Source organism: Agelaius phoeniceus, chromosome 11, assembly GCF_051311805.1.
Source record: "Agelaius phoeniceus isolate bAgePho1 chromosome 11, bAgePho1.hap1, whole genome shotgun sequence".
In the NCBI taxonomy this organism is placed as follows: domain Eukaryota; kingdom Metazoa; phylum Chordata; class Aves; order Passeriformes; family Icteridae; genus Agelaius; species Agelaius phoeniceus.
The window spans coordinates 13,999,285-14,018,112 of record NC_135275.1 but is presented as its reverse complement, the minus strand read 5'-3'; the positions used below and the strand labels follow the sequence as shown (position 1 = coordinate 14,018,112).

Genomic DNA, 18,828 nt, shown 5'->3' with positions numbered 1-18,828 from the left:
CACGCCCACCCCACTCCCCGTTGGCTGTCACGCCGCCGCGTCCCGCCCCGCCGGGGCGCCCGCCGCCGCTACAGCCCCGCCTTCCCGCCTTCGCCATTGGCGACCTCGCCTGGCGGCCCCGCCTTTGCTGCCGCCTCATTGGGCTCCACGCGTCCGCCCCGCCGCGCGCCCCACGGTCCCGGCGCCCCATTGGCGCGCGGCGCTGCCACTCGGCGCGGAGAGCAGGGGGGTGGCCGCCGGCAGCGTCGACGCGATGCGGGGCGGGCGGGCTGCGACAGCGCCCGCCGGGCGAGCCGCGCTACGTGCCGAGGGGCGGGGCCGGCGGGGCGCGATCGCTCGGCGCGGGGCGACTCCCGCGTCGGGACACGTGGCAGAACGAAGGGGCGGTGCGGGGGGCGGCCGGGAGCTCTGGGCGGAGGGGGGCGCAGGGCGCCTGCGCAGCGGCGCGCGCGCGGGGCCTGCCGCGCGGCACGTCCGCGCGCGCGGGTTTGAGTGGGAGGGGGGCTGGGCCGAGGGTCCCGTCACGGGGTCCCGGCGGGGCCGCCCGGGGCTCAGACCGCCCCTGCTCGGGCCGGGCTGGCGAGACAGCGCTCCCACAGCTGGCCGGTCGCCGTCCCTGGAGCCCCGAACAAAGGCCGCGGGGCAGTGAGGCGGAGGGACGGCCCCTCCGCGGTAGGAGGGGCGGCCGAGCCGGGCAGGAGGGGCCCTGCGGTCCTCGGTGCCCAAGCTCGGCCCAAGGGCTCCGCCCGGTTCCGGTGCCCGCGGCTGCGGCTGCTCGCAGTGAGCGATGCGTGCGGTCCGCAGCGCTGCAGGGCCGTAGGAGGAAGGGAGTGGAGCTCGGGCGCGGAGGGAGCCGCGGGATCACGGCGGGGCTGCGCAGCCTCCGCCCCGGTCGCTTGGCAGAGGCGGCGCTCGGGGGTTGCGGGCGGGCAGCCGCCCCCGGCGCGACAGCCGGCCCGGCCCCGCCGCCCCCGCGGGAGGGTGGTGCGGTCGCTGCGGCGGGTCCCGCGGTGCCGCGAGGCGGGGACAGCCGGCTCGGGTCACGGTGCGGCGATCCAGGCGTGCCGCAGGCTCTGCGCGGCGCTGGCGCGGCGCTCGGGCGCGTAGTGCAGCGCGGGCAGCAGGAAGGCGGCGAAGGCGGCCGCGTCCTGCGGTGTCCAGCCGTGCCGGTCCGCCAGGATGCCGGGGAGGCTGCGGGGAAAGAGCCGGGAGAGCCGCAGGAGCGCGCCTGGCAGAAACAGCGTGGGCACAGCGCCTCAGTCACACCGGCACGGCTGGGGCTGCCGCGCCTCGCCTCAGAATTAACCCAAAGCATCCCGAAAGATCTTTGCCTTCTTCTTGCAATTATCTCTGTAAGCTCCATCTGCGCTGCCCCTTGGGGGTTTGGCTCTCGGGTGCTTCTCAGGAACCACATTTTCAAGCTAGTGTTTGGCGTCTCCCTGATCCTGAGTACTTTTCTTAGGTGAGAACGTGCCAAGAGTGCACAAAGTGTTCCCAGAATAACCATGCCAGAGCCATTGCTGCTTGTACCCGGTGCCTGCCCACAGGCACCCGGATGCATCATGCTATTTCAGTGTCAGAGCCTGCTAGACTCTTGTTGAGTTTGTTACGTGCCAGCCAGCTCTGTGGGGCCCAGCAGAATGTCTGGCTGAGCAAGAAGCAACCGTCGTCCTGGGGAGTGCACGGTGTAAATACAGTGATTCAAGTTAGGCATGTGTGGTCAGGCCTGGTTGGTTCACAGGGAGAGTGAATGTAGAACTAGTTTTGACTCATTTCTTTCGAGCACCATAGAAGACATAAGTGTGAGCAAAGGATGTGGATGTGCAGGGAGTTGCTTGTTCAATTCCAGCCTGGGACCAGTGCTAAGCACTGAATGAACTGTGGGTAGGCTGGTAAGCATGAAAGCAGAGAAGGATGATAGGCCAAATTGCAGAAGGGTGGAGTCATGTGATGCCTTGTGGTCAAAGAAGGGTTTCAAGACTCATGAGTCAAAGGGAAAGGAACTGGGGAGAATAAAACAGAAGAGATGTTGCAGTTGGGTCAGAGGACTAAATATAGCAGCCACATTGGAAGGATATGAGTGTCCCATTCCTAGTCATCATTGTTCTCTGTCAGTGAATGGGTGAAGTGCAGCCTGTTAGACACTCTTCAGCCTTCCTGGCATGGAACTGTTTCCTGTCTGTATTTCCATTTTCTCCAAATCCAAAGGAGAAATAATGGAAATGCTTTCCCTGTTTGGTGTTTGCTATGACCATTTTTCAGGATTTTGCATTCATTCCTGGAATGCTGATGGATTGCAAAGAGGGCAGGGCAGGGAGTGCTACTGCTCTTTATGAAATTTCCATTTATGTTCCATCCCTGCTTGTAGCCTGCATTGTGTGAGTAACTTTTGGGGGAGTTCAGCATGAGCTGAGTAGGAGTGTGTCAGAGATCTGCAGTGATTTTTAAAATAAACTTCCTTATGCCAGTTCTTACCTGGCCTGCTGAAAAATTTTGTTGACTTGTTCCATGAGAAAACAATTTGAGGAGGAATTCTTCCCAAGAGTTCAATAATACGAGCAACATGATCTAGATGGAGGGAGGGAAGACAAATTTAGATACAGACTGTGACACTTCTGTCAGTGAAATGAATAAAACTCATGGAGTCCTACCATCATCTCTGGAGAAGTATTTTCCAGGTTGAGGATCAAATAGACACTCTCCAGTTGCCATTTCAAAAGCCTAGAAATGGAGTAGCACTGTTAATTCACTAATTGTATTGGAGTGTTCCTTGCCCAGTAACTGATATTGCCCTCTTTATCACACAAAACTGATCCTAAAATGTGGAAATACTCTCACTGGCTTGATCTGTACCACAGAGAAACAACACCTTTAGCTCCATCAGGATGAAAAGCAGCCTGTGCCTGATGCAGGCAAGCATCTGAGCTAATCTTCATGGAGTGTGAATTGCCTTCGAGCTTAAACTAAATTAGGAGTGGGTTGTACCAGCAGCAGACTTTTGCCCTGAAGTGAGTGAGTGCCAACAGCCCCTTCTGCCTTCTCAGAGAGGAAGCTTTCTGTACAAGGACAGGTGGATGCTAAGGACATGCTGCCCTGGCCAGGTCAGGTGTGTCCCCTCCCCTGCAGGCAGTGTTGTCCCAGTCCTACCAGGCAGGCTGTGCTCCAGATATCCGCAGGGGTGCCGTAGTCTAATCCAAGGAGCACTTCCAGGGCCCGGTACGGCTGGGTCTGTATCTCCTTGGAAAAAGGCTTGTACTAAAACAGAAACAAACTCCTTAAACCAGTCACAGCAACACTGGGGACACAAGCTTCTTGTGCAGTGACAGGACATTGGGGACACAAATGAATGTGTGTTCTCAGCTCTGTGCAGGGCACAGCCAGCACATTCCTGGCCCCACTGACACCAGTGGGAATCTACCTCCCACCATTTCACACTGAACATAATTATACATTTCTAATTGTAGGGACTAACTGCAAGCTGGAGAAACATCCAAAACTGACAGTTGCTCAGGGAAGACCATGCACGGCTTGGAGCTGAGAGTGGCAAACAAAACACCCCCCAATATCAGCATCTCTGAAATAGCTGTTCAGCTGTAAAGGGACAGACAGACACACAGTGTGGGATGGAAAGAAGCACACAGCATCCACAGTGTCATGGGATTGAGACTTGGAGCAGACTCACTGTCCAGCATGCGCTTCCTAGATCTGCAATTTTCACCTCTATGCTCATTAAATCAGATTCCTCCAACTGATTGCCAAGATCACCTCCTAGATGGAAAGGACAAAGAGAAATCAGGTCTTTCCAAACCAGCAGGTACACACCACTCACCACAGGAGGGGTATGTCTGCCTTCCCTTAACTAAAAGCTCCTAAATACTTTGGATCATAAATCAAATGCCACCCCTCTTTTTTGAAGGAACACAAAAAAAGACCTGGTATCCAGTAAAAATGAGAGAATGGGAGAACAGTAGCTTGGAGTGGAACAGTGTGACCATATGCTCCCGTCCTGCTGTAGGGTTCCTCTAGCACCAAGGTTAAATTACTGTGAGCCCAGAGAAGAGCACCAGTCAGAACCAAAACAGCTGTAATTTCTCCTCAGCCTTCAGCAACCCTGGCTGTCACAGGCCTTGGACACAGCCTGCTTGGCAAGCAACGTGGAGGTTATGCTTCCATATGATCCCAGAAAAAGGTAATTCCTGGCTTAGTGTCTTACAGTGAGCTGTCAGCCTATGCTTAACATTGTGCTTTTCTGCTCCAAGCAAAAGACTCGGTCACTAATTTAGCATTCCCTGATTGCCCCAGAGTTTGAGAGACAAAACAACACTGTCATGGGAGAAATGCTCACAGGAGAACATAGTGCAAGGATAATATGAAAGGTCTCACTGCTGGAAGATGAGATAATCTCTCGTGAAACTCTCCAGCCCTACATCTTATTCAATTCTGTGCACATAAATTATGTCTCAGAAAGCCTTGAAGATTAGCAGCACATCCAAGTCTCCCACAAACCTCAGAAATGAGGGAAATAAAGAGCAGGAGTGTCATACAGCTTTCTGATCAAGCCTTTTTGTATGTAAACCTTTCAGCAGCTGAAAACATCAGACACAGGGAACTGTCCCGTACCTAAAGCCTTGAGAGTGAGCTCTGAGGTCGTGGTGGGGCTGTCAACAGATCAAGATATCTGTGACCTGTAGTTGTCCTTCACACAAACCCACCACACTTCTGTAGGCGCCTTGAGCCCAGCCTGGTGTTTGTGTTAAGCAGAGAAAGGAGAGGCCTTTCAGCATCATCAGCTGCCTATAATGTTTTATACTGGCTGTCATGTTTTGTACTGGCTGTTGTAGGAGATGTGAACCTTTCCTAAGGCATCTGTACCTGCTGCCTCTCATTTCTCTCCTGCCAATAAACACCTAAGTCTGTTTTTTTTTTTTTTTTTTGTTAAAAAAGCCCTGGAGTGCTCACCTGCTCCCTCTAGCCTCCCTCCTGTTCCCTGGTCGCAGTGGAGTGTAGCCATGAGAAGCCTTTGGAGCCTTTTGCTGTGCCCACAGAGCAGGATGTTCTCCGGTTTGATGTCTGCGTGGATGATGCGGCAGCACTTGTGCAGGAAGTGCAGCCCTGCCAGCACCTGGCCAATGAGGCAGCACTGTCACACCAGCCCTGGCAGGGTCCCCACTGCCTCTCCTGCCCCAGCTCTCTCCCCCCAGAGTGGGCAGGCACAGCGAGGGTACAGGTCAGGGACAGTCTGGGCACTGGTGGTAACTCCTGGCAATAAATGGTTCCTGTTGGGGTGGACTATGGGAGCAGGCACAAGGGTTTCATCACCCCACACAACAGCAGAGCCCCAGGAGCAAGTGGAGGCCTGGACAGCCCAGTGAGGAAAGGGCTGTTTGGGGTGACACACAGCAAGAGGCAGTGTGACAATCCACAGATACCAGCACAGATGGGCAAGCCCAGGGAGGTGGGAGGAGGGAGGGGGCTATGAGGAGGCTATTATGATTACAAAGCTGAACTTTCTCCTGAAAAAACATTCTTGTTTGTATGGCTGTTGTGTCCTGGGACCTCTGTGTCTTGCCACTGATTATAACCAGCCCCCAACTTCCATTTGAACGACAGTGACATGTAAAGGGACTGGTGTCAATGACAGGCATGAGAGGGTGTCCCATCATACAAGGAAAGAAGAAGACACAGGATAATACAGACAGGAAGGGGAGAGACCATGAGTGAGTGCAGAGAGAGGATTTCAGGGCCCTGCAGGAGAGCCATGTAGGGAAAGAACAGCTTGTGATGCAGCAGGGAGAGCCTGGCCTGTCACAGGGGAAAGATAAACAACACCTACCAGAGATGAACACTCATTATCAGAAATCAATAACAGAGAAAAGGCTATGGGGAGATTTAGGTTTGTTTTTTAACACTCTGGTCAGTCATAAAGGACTGGTAAATATTCTCTGTATTATCAAATTCTATTCTGGGATGAACACCAGCCCCAGGGAAATATCAGCCTTAAATGGTAACTGTGAAATGTGGGGAAAGATTTAAATAACTAAACTGGAATGAATCAGAAGTAAATACTGCCCTGGTGCTGATCTGAAGGGGGAAAACAGAACTGAGATTTTACAATTAAAGCAGATAATGTATGAAGCAAAAGCCTGAGTATGAAAGGGAGCATAGAGGTAATGCCACTACCTTTTTGTGTAACTTACTCAGGTGTCAGTGGAGCTTCTTTAGAGGAAGGAGAGGCTACTACAGAAAATAGGATGAAGGAGGAAGCAATTTTCTTTCTTAGTATCCCTAGAAGGGCACAGGAATCAGGGTAGCAAATCTTCATCTTGGCAAGTGTGCAGACTTCTGATGAATCTCAGCACAAGAGGCAAAAAGTAATTTTAACTATTCTGAGGCCTCACTCAGGTTTCCCATTCCTTAAGCAGAGCCAGCCCTGAAGAAATTAATTTTTCACCATCTTTTAAATAGGCACAACACATCCTTACAGGGGATGAAGGAAAAGTTGGCTCTGCACAGGGAAACCTCAGCATGGAAAGAGAACCAGCTGACCAAATCAGCAATTTAGAAATTCATGTAAAGATGGAAGGGAGACCTTGAGCAGCCTTCAGTGGTACCATGCAAAAGCTGCTGGAACTGACAGTGCTACCCACGGCTGGATGCCAACGCAAATGCCAGCAGTCTGGCATTACTACCAGAGGGGACTTCTCTGGGCAGCAGGAGGGCAGAGATAGTTTGCCCACAAGAAGTAGAACTATGGCAGCCTGTTTGTCCCCTGCTACTTCTACAAGCAGCAGAGAACCTAATGATTACTGAGCTGATGGGAACAGAGGTTCCAGCCCTGACTCTCTGGTGTACATCTGCAGGCTTTTGGCACTTTGTGGCCCTGACTGCTTCCCAAACCTGAGGAGGCTGCAGGCTTAGGCAGTAACACCCAAGTCCTTCCCCTTGGGAGAAAGACTGTGGCATGTCCCACAGCCAACAGCCCCTTGGCACCCTTGCCTGATTGCAGCTGAGTTCTCACCTGCTGTAAAGACTTTTTCACAAAAGGCAAGGGCAGTCCCTGGGCTGTGTAGTTTCCCATCAGACATCGAATGGAAGGACCCAGCACCTCAAACACCAGGCAAGCATGTGGGAAAGAGTTAGGGATTCGCTAACAAGGAAAGGTGTTACCACCAACCCTTTGCCTTTCACCAAAGCAACCCAATGCCTCCTGGTTCAGCCTCTCCCCTCCAGCCATGCCCATGTGCCCTGGTCCAGCTGCAGCCCTGCTCATCCTCCTCATGGCAGTGCAGCACTCAGGTTTACACCATCCTGTGGCTCTCCAAGGCAAGCCCAGGCTTTGCTGGCCCAGAAAAGCACTCTCCACAGAAGGATATGGAAACCATTCTCTCCAATCATTCTGAAGTCATCTAACAAACAGACGATGTTTTCTCCTGCCAGGTCCTTCTTCTTCATGCAGCTTACCTGAGGGGGAGGATTCCAAGAAAGCTGCAATCAGAGACATATATGTGCACAAGGACACTTTGCACCTGTTTTATCCTGTCTGACAGACTTTCTCTTCTAGCACTTTGTGATAAATCCCATGAAAACAACATCAGGAAAACCAGGAATGAGTTTCGGCATGTTTTGTCTTGCTCTTGACCAGGTGGGACCATCACAAGCTCACAAGGAGATGCTCTCCCAGGGGGCTTGCTTTCCCAGAACACTTATCCTGGTACAGCAATTCATGCTGTTTTTTCCCCTCTTCATGGCCACAACTGCCAGGGTTTTGGTTGGATCTGGCTCATTTTGCAGATGCCAGATCCACCTGCATCGGTGCCAGAAGGTTTGTTCTGGCACAACAGAAGTGAGCAGCCCTGGAAGCAGAGACCAGATCATCTCTTCTGGCAGCTCTGCAGGCACTAAGCCCCACTGCTGGTGGGAACAAGCCTTGGGAAACAGCTGTGTGCTGCTGAATGGGCAGGCATGTCTCTCAGAATTAATAATAAATCAGGGGTAAGCCTCACTCTCTACACAGGGTTGTGCTGATGTGTGGAAAAGCAGCCCTCTGATTACATTAAATTAGTGCCACTTGGTACTTCCTCTTGCATCACTGCATCTGGCTCATCTCCTTTTAGATAGGGCCTACAGATTTACAGGTGTTAACTAAATCTTTCTCAAACCTGTTAGAGAAAGGCCACAGTAATTTAAAATGCAGAATTTAATAGCTTTTACTCATCTGAAGCTGATGTAACTTTGTATTTGAACAAACTTGAAGAATTGTAACCACAAGCTTTCAAGAACTAGCAGTTCAAGCCAACTTCAAAGGCAACTTGCTACAACCCAGATATAGGCATCTAATTATCACCTCCATTAGCAGAGGCCAGAAGAAGCTTTCTGACTTCAGATGTTTATTGTGTTTTGGTACATAGTATCTTTTTCTTTTGCAGATATTTCCTTTTACTTCAGTATCAGTGTTGTGGTACAGCAATGTCCCCTGAGTGATGTTCCTCTGTGAATGATACAGGTATAGAAGACATACTCCCATCTCCTGCTTAAGGTCATTACCACTTTCTTCTGTTGATTATCCACCTTATCATTCTGCAGATTCCTCCTTTTTGCTGGATTTCTGTCTCACCTAAAAGAAATGGGCTGACAGGGCAAGTGGGACATGTCCCAGTATGATGCAGAAAGGAGAAAAATGCCTGTTTCAGAAACCAGTGATTTCTATTAATTTCCCAGCTTTTGGGGTTTTTTTCCTATTCCCCACCTAGCTCCTTGGACTGAGACCTGCAGGCAGAGGGGATGATGAGGCTGACACTCAAACCTGGACTCAGTGGCCACCGGCTGGAGCACAGCACAGACCCACAGAATACACTTACACAGCGGAGGAAAGCAACCTCATCCTGGGCATTCTCAGCAAAGCCTTCCCTGCTTTTCAGAACCTTCACAGCTACCTGCTTCTTCCTCCTGGGAAATGAACCACAGCTGTCAGCCAGTGCCTGTCAGTGGCCCTGACCAGCAACACTTGCCTTTCTCCCAGTCAGCCAGCCCTGGGCTCCCCAGGGAAGGTGCTGCCCTTCTGCAGGAACACTTGGCCTTGGTTTGTAGCATGCCAGGCCCATGGGCATCCCTCCCTCGGGCATCTGGCAGCACAACTGCGCCAGGGACCAGCAAGAGACTGGAGAAAAAAAGCACATGGATACTGCAGGGTCTAAACAAGAAAAGAAAATGTAGAGCAAGGGCTGATCCCACCTTATTTACATTCTTTGATTTCTGGGGACCAGCTCTGCTTGTTGCACCCCACTGATCTTGCTGTCAGGTTTTCCCATGTGCTCAGGGATGCCTGGCATGTTCCCAGACTGTGCTCTGCTGTTTCTGCAAGAGGGGCCAGCCCCGCCCAGGACATCAGCCACCCCTTCCCACCTCCCTGAATGGCACTCAGCCCCTCACCTCATGTCCTGGCACAGCCAGACAGTGGCAAAGGCGCCACATCCCAGCTTGTGCAGCACCTGGTATCGTGTGTTGAACACCTCTCCCTCCTGCATGGGGTAGTGGCCTCCTGTGGAAAACCATCACCAAGAGATATTAATGACATCTCTAAATGCTCTTAGACTGAAGGAGCAGCTGAGGACAGGCTGACAGGTCCCAGTGGCCTCCTCTAGCCTGGGAAGAGCCTGGCATGATCTCATCTCTGGAGCCTCATGGCCAAGGACTGACCTGTGTGCTGGGCTGATGGCATCTCCTGCTGCACCTGCTCCTCCATGGCCCTGGAGCACAGAAGGTCCTGGCACAAGGGGATGGAGGCAGTGGGACACCAAGCTGTGGGACACGGGCAGTGTGAGCTTCAGCACTTTATTCCTTTCAAGAGACCTGCAGGGTGGCCATACCCCTGCTGTGCCCTCACCCCTTTCCTTCCCATTCCCTTCAGCAGCTCTTGGAGTCAGGCTGTTACAAACACTTTTGGCACTTCAGGGAGATAGGGATTATTTTAAGAGTTCAGAAGAGGAAAGCTGGCAGGCTGGTCCCAGGCCAGGGCCAGGTGGGAGTCTCAGGTTTCCTAGTGTGTATTTTCAGGGGCTTAGCGGGGTCTGTGGGATCCCCTCCCACAGCCAGGGAAAGCACCCCCTCCCTACCCCCATCCTGGCTGAGGAGGGAATTTGGGCTTTGGCTGGCAGGAGAAGGCTCCTGCTCCAGAGGGGTGTGAAACAGAACTTGCATTCTAAACATTACAGGGCTGCTCCCTCTGCCCACAGTGCAGCCCTGGGGCTGGAGCATGGGTTTGTCACTGACCATCCTGTGACATCCCAGCAAGGCCACAGGACATCCTGGCAAGGGGCTGCTCCTGGGGTTTGTTACTATGACAGTCCAAAGCATAAACACCAAGGCACCACAGACAGACTGATCCAACTACTGTCCCCCAGTGCTGCAGCACTGAGGTAGGACTGGATTCAGTAGTGGTCACCTGAAATAGCAGCCCAGAGCCCTTGTTGCTAATGAAATACAGATTTAAGCCACAGTAGCTGGGGCACTTCCAACCCAGCCTTTCATAATTTGGAAATGTCACTTGCTGTACAGCTGAAGCTTCAGGCTAACACACACTGTCAGAGCTCGAGACAGGTGATAGTAATGCCCACAGAGCATTAGCACAGGTGGAAATATCAAACTTTAAATCCTCCAAATCAGGTCACTAAAGCTAAGAACTCATCTGAACCAGAAGATTTTCAGAAATAGTTATAGAGGGCTGGCAGTGCCGGTGGCCGGGAGTTGTTCTGGAGCTGTAACATCTTCCAGCTGCTGAGACAGAGCACCTGTTTTGACTCAATGTTTGACTTTTCAAAACATTGAAGTTTCTTTCCATGTGCTGATGTTCCTCTCCCAGCACAGCAGTCAGACCACAGCCTCCCTTTGGCACCCAGCAAGCTCTGGGTTACTCTGTTTACCCATGCCTGCACAGAAGTCTGAAAGGAGCTCAAAATGCCTCCCCCTCCTCACATTTCTACACCTCTAACCCTTACATTTATGCTGTTCAGAATCAATCTCTTTGGGTATAAACCCCCTGGATGTTGAATGTCTGCATGGCCACTCTTTACAGTAAATGCTCCCTGACATCTCTATGAAACAGAACTGAAGTCAAAATTTTCCTTATTTGTGCACAGACTAAGCTGATCAGTACCCTCACACACTCCTGCACCACCAGCATCTGCCTGAGCCTTCTTCACTCACATCATGAGGACAGCAGGGCCTGAGCTGAGAGCAAGCAAGCTTTAATCATGCAGCTTACCGTTCACCTGCCAAAGGAAAACTCATGGGTGTGTGGAGATGGGAGTTCAACAGCTTCTTCCCTTGGTGGAGTGTTCTGGTGACAGGAAATTTCAGTCAGAAAATAGGACCCAGAGGCAGACCCAAAGTGTAAGACTCAGCCCTAGGGTGGATGGAGCTTTTGGGCAGTTCAGGCCCTGGTGGTGTTGTTGTTGTAGAGGCAAGCCAAGTCTATCCTCAGGCATGTAAGATTTACCTCCATCCACCCTCTCTGGATGGAAGCACTGGCAAAAGATGAAGAGTGTTGCTATGCAACTTGGTACAGGAAAGTGAAATGCACTTTTCTAAGCTTTGTGATAAAGGACAATTGGTGCTTTTAATCCTTCATTTCTTGACACTTTCACATTAAATACAACTTATTTTGCTTTTGTCATTCCAACTATTTTGTGCAGAACCCACTGAATTGCTGCAGGCCTGGACTAGGTCAGAGAACTTCAGCCTAAGAACTGTTCCTGCCTGGTTTGTGAGAGCCATGGACAAGGAGTGATGCTTCACATCTGGCCTGGACTCCTCCACCCAACCTGCATGGAACAATCTACAGACCTACCCAACACCAGTCATGCCTTATGACACCTGGACCTTTGGAGTGGCAGAACTCACCAGAGCAATACACACTTTCAGCTCCTGCACCATCACAGAGCTACAAGCCCTGGCTGAGCACAGCAACCCTGCAAGTCACAGCATGCAGCACACAAGCAGCTCCAGCAGGGCTCTGAGCCCCAGGGCCCAGCACAGACTCACCCTGCAGCAGCTCACAGGCAGGACACGCCATTCCCTTTGTCATCTGGCTGGCTCTGGGCTCCCCAAAGTGAGATACCAGCTGGTCCTGCTCTGATTTTAGTCTGCACTGCCCCAGGAGGGATGGCCTTGAGCCCACCAAACTTCTGCATTGCTGGATGGACGTGGTGAGGAGTGGGGCAGGGTATCAGATCACAGCACCACTTCTGGGAACAACCTTGGCTTTGGGAGAGCAGGAGACCTCAGACAGCTGCGGTGGATTCACTTTACTGCTGGCCTCTCCCTGCCTCCCTGGCAGCAGGCCTGTCAGCCTGCAGGAGATTCACAGTCTCCACAGCAACTATTTATAGCGGGAAATTCACAGCTCTACCGAGATGGAAACAGAGAAATCCTCCCCCTCTGCTCTGCCTTCTCCAGACCCAGAAACCGTGGGGCTGCCTGACTCTGCCCCCTGCTCCCAGCAGTGTGTCAGCAGGACTTGCTCTGCTGCACCATCTTCTGCCTGGCAGAGCCATCCCTGCTCCCAGACCAGCCCATGTGCCACACTGCCAGACCTGAGGAACCTCAGCCTCTCCAGCAGTGCCTGCACCCAGTCAACACCACCTCAGCATGGTGCTGGTGGCCACAGAGCCCCTGCTTCCCCTGTTCCTGTCTCTTGGAGAGCAAGCACAGCAGCATCCTCCCCACAGCCCTGGGGGGACATGAGCATCCCAGCACCACACAACACAGGGGAGGAAAAGGCCACACACAGTAAGAATCACATTTTTTCCCCCACTGCCACAAGCTGCAGCCTCACACCGGAGCTGGGCATGGCCGGGCCTCCCCCTCACAGGGGCCCTGGGCTCGCACAGCTCGGGTTTCCTGGCTGAGGCTGCAGAGAGCAGGCCCCAGCCCTGCAGCAAAGGGTTAACCCTGCCTGCAGTAGCTCTGCTGCAGCTTCAGGCTGCCAAACCCAGGCCAGGGCCTCCCAGAGTGGTTCTCCCCCTGCCTGTGCCCCTCTGCTCTCACCTGCCTTCCCTGCACTAAAAATACCAAGGGAGGCGGCAGAGGCTGCCCCAGGCCGGGCGCTGAGGCCTGCCGGGCAGCAGGCAGGGGACAAGTGGCTTGTGGCCCCTTAAAGGGCAACAAGGACACACACAGTACAGAGAGCAGGGACTAAAAGAGGGGGAGAAGCAGACTGTACAAAACTCTGCTAATAAAGGAAGGGGAGGGAAGAAAAGAGGACAGATGGGCCAGAAGCCAGATTGCTGTCTGGGAAGAACTGTGAAATTCATTTACTAATTAAGTTGTTTTGGTAAATTAGGAGCACCACTTTCTGCCTCACGCTGGTGGACAGCAGTGACCAACAGTGAAGGTTCAGCAACCCTTACCCACAGTGAGACCACAGCCAGGGCACCATGTGGCCCCAGGGCCAGCCCAAGATGAGTGTCTGTGGAGGGAGGCTGCCTGCTCCTGTGGGCAGGGATGGTATTTGAGCTCTGGAAACTGCAGAGGGATGCAGGTGGAAGGTGGCACAAGGTTATCTTGAAGAAACACAGCCTAGGGAGGAAGGAAAAGCCTCACTCCTCACACAGCTTCCAGGTCCTGGTGCTTCAGAGTACAGTTTCCACTTAGGAAGGAAAAGAGGCATATACATTCTGTGAAATTTGCAATTGCATCATCATGCAATACCAGCATGACACAGAGGTTGTATATTAAAATTTATTGAATTATTGTGTAAGAATTCTCTTTATTAAAATCATTTTGACTCTAAACTGATTATTTACAGACAAAACCTCTTATATCACCAATAGATTCCTACATCTCAGAACAGTATCTACAAACAGTTATTACACTATGTAACAAAATTCAGATTTTTTTTTTCAAGCTTTTTATATTAATTATTAATTCAAACTTGAGAAAGACAGTACCTTGGGTGCTCTGAGCAGAACCTAAGGTGTGGCAGGGCATAAATGCAGGTCAGGCCATACCATAACAGACAGACAGACACCAAGTCACAAGGCTGGGACAGAGCAGAGTCACCACGACACAGACCAGGAAAAAGACTACAAGAGCAAATGCCCTGGGTGTTCTGGAAACCAAAATAACCATCCCCACAAGAAAGGCACACATTAAAAAAAAAAAAAAGGAGGAAAAAAAAATCCAACAACAACAACAAAAAAAAGCATCTTGCTGCAACCAGGGCACCCCCTGAAAAAGATGGCATTCCACCAAAGCAGCGGCACCCAAGAGCCCTCTATTTTCATTTAAAAGAATCAGCCATCATTTCTACCAAAATAAAAAAGCTTTCAGGTACAGCCTAAATTTGCCATCAGACAGATGAAAGGAGGAGCTCTCACATCTACATCACGTGGGCACCAGCTGTGCTTCATCGAGCCAAAGGGAGAGACATTCAAATACACTAACGGAGATTTATCTTAACACTGATCAATTCTCAGCCCTTCACCCAGACCACGGCAAAAGCAAGTCCCTCCTTCTGACCACAGCACTAAATAAAGCTGGGTGCCTGCCACGGGGAACATCGAGGTCCTGGGAGTCCCCCTGGAGCAGTGACATCCCTGTGTCCCACAGCAGGCTGCGGTAGCAGGGCTCTCTCTGCTGGTGCCCACTGAACTTGCTACCTGTGAGCAAACAGGAACATCCACACAGGATTCTCTGTCCTTGACAAGGAATGTCCGGTTGGTTGTGGAATCAGGCAGAGACTGGAAAAAACTTGGAAGGATCAGGAGGAATAAATAAATAAGTTTTTCCCTGCAGTAGGGAATTTCATAATAACACCTGTTTTGTGCAAATTTAAATGCAACAGAACCCTGCCACAGAAATGGATTTTGCCGCAGGAGAGGGGCACGGACGGAGGTAAGAGGGGCATGGCCATGCCTAAACACCCAAGCTGATCCCAGTGAGGGCCTTCAGTGTGTGTCCACAGGGAGCAGGATGCTGGTGTCTACAACACTGAGGACAGATGGACGGGAGGAGATGGGCACTACCAGCTGTCCACCCTCACTGCACCTGCACTGGGCAGTGTGTCCTGTCCAGCCATGCAAGGACAAGCTGAACATGTTAAGTAAGTCAATCACCTATGTTTAGCTCTATTTTAAAGTCTTGATTATCAATCTAATAAAAGCAGACTTTCACAGATACACTTGGAGAAAGGAGATGATTTCCAACATCCAGGAACACAGAAGCAGAGAGAATGTGGATACCAGTGGGAGGTGGAATGAGAATTAAGCCTCAAGCCACTCTGTTCTGGGAAAGTGCAGAGATAATTCTGCAAAAATAGGGGCAGACACTGACAGTCTGTAGAGCCAGAAATCCAGCAGAGAGTCTGTGGCTTCTGGCAGACACTGAGCAAGTTGGAGAGGCCACAAACCAGGCCTTGTTTCCTAGGGTAGAAAGGCCATCCACCAACACACAAGGGGACAATGCTACTCCACCACTATACCTGCACCTGCCTTAAACCAAGGAATCTCCTCCTGCAGTCCCTAAAGGAATGGGCTTTACTAACATGCATTGTATTGGCTTTTTCCCATCCAGCAGTCCTTTCCTCTACTCAGCTTTTTGGGGTGACCAATTCAATCAGATTCAGTCAAGACAAAGGTTTCAGAGATGCTAAGTTCCCATGAGTTTTGTGGAAATGGATGGTCAGGCAGAAGTGAGACCCTAACTGGTCATCACCTGGGGAAAGAGGCAAACTCTGCAGCCCCATTTTTGCCTGGCAGCAGCCAGCCAGCCACCCTGCTGCTCTGTACAGCAAGATAGGAGCAGAAGGTTGCACAGGGATGCTCATACTCTGGGCACACCATGTACCTGGGAACACTGCTATACTGCTGAGAGAGGGTCACAGAAGAGGAACAGAGGCCAGCATTAGCCTGCTCCAAGAACAATTCTGCAACTGCACAGCACTCACACCAAGCCACAGGGCTGATGGAGCAGGCCTGGAATTACTGCTATTTGCAAAGTAAAGAGAGGTAGGGATGTGATCCTGCTCTGTTCTAGCTCTGCTCCCTCCTGGCCCACACAATCACCACCTCAGAGTAGTGGCAGAGGAGTCAGACCTGTCTACCTGCCCCAGGCACACAGGACATCGAGGTGGAATTAGCAGCTGGGGGGGCAGGGGTGGGGTGAGCAGGAGAGAGAACAAATAAATCACCCTTATAAATTAGCTCCTAGAAGGGCAGAGGACTGTTCACAAAGTGGAGGAACTAAGGAGAGAGCAGTGAGGAGCTGCCCAGTGACAGCTGCCAACTAACTGTGCTTGTGCCTGCTCCAGGCCTCTCCTCCATGCACAAATCATTCCTTTTTTCCTTTTTGCAGGACACCCGACCCTCCTTGGGAACATCATGGTTGTGCTTGACAGCTCCTTTGAGTTCACAGATCACCAGATAACCCTTCTATGTGCCACAAGAGGAGAGTTTGAGCAGTGGAGCTGAGAGTTAGGTGTAAGGCAAGCCTAAGAGAAGAGCACAAAGAGAGCCTGGGACTGAGCCACGGGGAAAGGCGAGCTGCTGGTACGACAACGGAGACACCTACAAGTTATCCCTGCAGACAAAGCAGTGGAGAAAACTGCTCCAGTGCTGACAGACGTTTGTCAGTAGAAGTGCACAGAGATACTTCTCCAAGAAAAGCTTTGTCTCAAAGCCACAAAGTTAAACATTCTCCTTTAGCATTTAAATACATTAACTTTGAGGGTATTTACAAGTCCAGTTCAGAGCAGCAGAACAGCTGGACACTGGAGGAAGGGGGAGTGGCACAAGGCATTTGTTGTGCTTTTCCAAAGAGCAGGGCAACCTCTGACCACAAGGAACCAGGAAGACAGATCCGAGCTGAGTCAGTGGAGACCAAAGTGAGCCAGGTAGCGACTCACAAACACTGAATTTGTCCTGAGGGAAAGGGTGAGGGGTGCTGTTCATTTACAGTGGGCCCTGTGGCAAACACCCATGCTGGTGAGCACATTCCAGCCAAGCAGGTGCCACACACGAGCTGTCAGAGATCAGAGCACTGGGGAGCAAGAGACCTTCACCATTTGACATTCTCCTTTCCACATCCAACATCTGGGACCAGCAGGGACATTGCTACAAGGAGTTTCTCAGGAGTGCTTGCTAGCTGGCAACAGAGGTTAGCACAGCCATCAACCCAGGAAAAGCTTCCTGATCCCCAAGGAAGTGAGTGGTTGCAGCAGGGAGTGTTCCAGCCCTGGAAAGGGCATCCGTGCAAGGCTGAGGACTCCACAGACAGTGCTCGGTGTTGTCACCTGACTCTTCAATAACATGGTTTGCAAACTTGGCACATTCACATAACATCTGTAGGAAGGACCTGTGTGGTCCCTCAGCAGTCTGCCAGAGAAAAACCAGAGTTTGTCCTTTTTTTTTTGTTTCATTTTGCTTTTAAAAAGAAAAAAAAAAACTGTAAAAAAATATTCTCTGAGATGCAAGGACGCATGTACTTTGTACTGCCTTGGCCATCCCCTTGCTCACGTCACCCGCAGGTTCCTTGGAGAGTCTGGTTCCAATGGCAGCAGGACACCCTGTTTATCAACTGGGATGAGCACTGTCCCCATTCAGCCAGGGGAGAGCAGTCTGCCTGTCACAAATCTGTGACTTTATTCTCCACAGCTGCTGCAATCTGTTGCAGTCTATATCCAAGCTGCATCTTCTGTGCCGTCGGGTCTTCTTCCAAGGCAGTAATGATCTGCAACCAGACAGAGCTCACTGGCAGCCTTTCTCCAGCACACAACACCCAACCAGCTGAACACCATGCATTATGGAGAGCCTCAAGCTGAAATTCAGCATGCTCTAGTCTAGAGTGGGTATGTAGTAATTAATCTCAAACTAACCACAAAAGAAGTATTCTAGATTCATTGTACTAACTTACAGACTTGACACGGCAAAAAAAAAAAGCTAAACTCCTCACCTGAAAATTAAGTCTTTAGTAAATTAATCTGAACTAACTGCATTTCTTCTTTAAGTAGAGTATTTGGATATTGGAGTAAAAATAAGGAAGCACATATGAAATCCCAAGAAGCTCCAAGTTAGAGATAACTCCTCCCTTGCTCTTTGATAAGAATAAAACAAACTCATGACACGAGTTATGCATGCCAATGAAACAATACAGTGTTGGAATAGTCTGGCTGCTCTTAATTGTTAATTTTTTGTAGCTTTTTTGTTTGGGTGGTAGAAGAAGAAAGGTATATTCATACCTGCTGGAAATATACTCACCTGGTCATAGTACTTATTGATGTATTTGTACAATTCATGTAGAGCCACCAGGGAATTAAGGTCACCTGAGTAATTCTGTTTATAAGAGAAGAAATTAGACAAAACTGTGAGACACAACAACTGTCCTGTCAAATTCTATGTCCTCATAACTCATTAAGAAAGCAACAGGAAAGAGAATTCACCAACAGCTGCTAGCAAAGGAAAAATCACATGTATTTCTTGCCCTGAATCCTTGACTACCCCCTCTTCTCTCCAGTGCTTGCTGGGCAGACCCTCACCCTCTCTGTGGTGCAGGGCAGCCACTAGGCACAGTCAGTGTGTTTGAGCAGAACTGCACACTCAGCTGGAATATCCCATCTTGGCATTAACAACTCTCTCCTGGATGCACAGGTGAGGGGCCAAGTGACTTCTGAAATACTTTTATTTACCCGTGACAGCTCAGCCAGGGCAGAGTTCATCTCCTGGTCACTGGCAGAGATGGTCTGACGAATGTCTGCATAGTACCTAGACAGGAGCACACAGGAATTAGTGCATGGTCCCCCGTCCTCCCTGCTGAAACTACAGCTCCTCACACCCA

General features: G+C 51.0%; 2 protein-coding genes across 6 annotated transcripts in view; both read right to left on the bottom strand.

Moving 5' to 3' along the window:
• Window positions 1-14: 14 nt before the first annotated feature.
• LOC129125091 (SRSF protein kinase 3-like) lies at window positions 15-11,730 on the bottom strand. Its single transcript, XM_077184296.1, has 11 exons — window positions 11,261-11,730; window positions 9,430-9,798; window positions 8,859-8,946; window positions 7,374-7,461; window positions 7,019-7,125; window positions 4,960-5,122; window positions 3,683-3,768; window positions 3,148-3,255; window positions 2,652-2,721; window positions 2,476-2,568; window positions 15-1,228 (listed from the first exon to the last, which is right to left on the bottom strand). Exons 2-11 carry the CDS (start codon window positions 9,522-9,524, stop codon window positions 1,041-1,043), a joined length of 1,086 nt encoding a protein of 361 aa, XP_077040411.1. The 5' UTR covers window positions 9,525-9,798; window positions 11,261-11,730; the 3' UTR covers window positions 15-1,040.
• Window positions 11,731-13,723: 1,993 nt separating this feature from the next.
• PLXNB1 (plexin B1) overlaps window positions 13,724-18,828 on the bottom strand; it is a 77,338-nt gene continuing 72,233 nt past the window's right edge. For all 5 annotated transcript variants that reach the window (XM_054639971.2, XM_077184273.1, XM_077184274.1 and 2 more), the window contains 3 exons: window positions 18,680-18,755; window positions 18,252-18,326; window positions 13,724-17,724 (listed from right to left, as the gene is read on the bottom strand). In XM_054639971.2, the coding sequence (XP_054495946.2) occupies window positions 17,620-17,724; window positions 18,252-18,326; window positions 18,680-18,755 (256 nt within the window). In that variant the 3' untranslated portion in view covers window positions 13,724-17,619. The remainder of the gene's footprint in view (window positions 17,725-18,251; window positions 18,327-18,679; window positions 18,756-18,828) is intronic.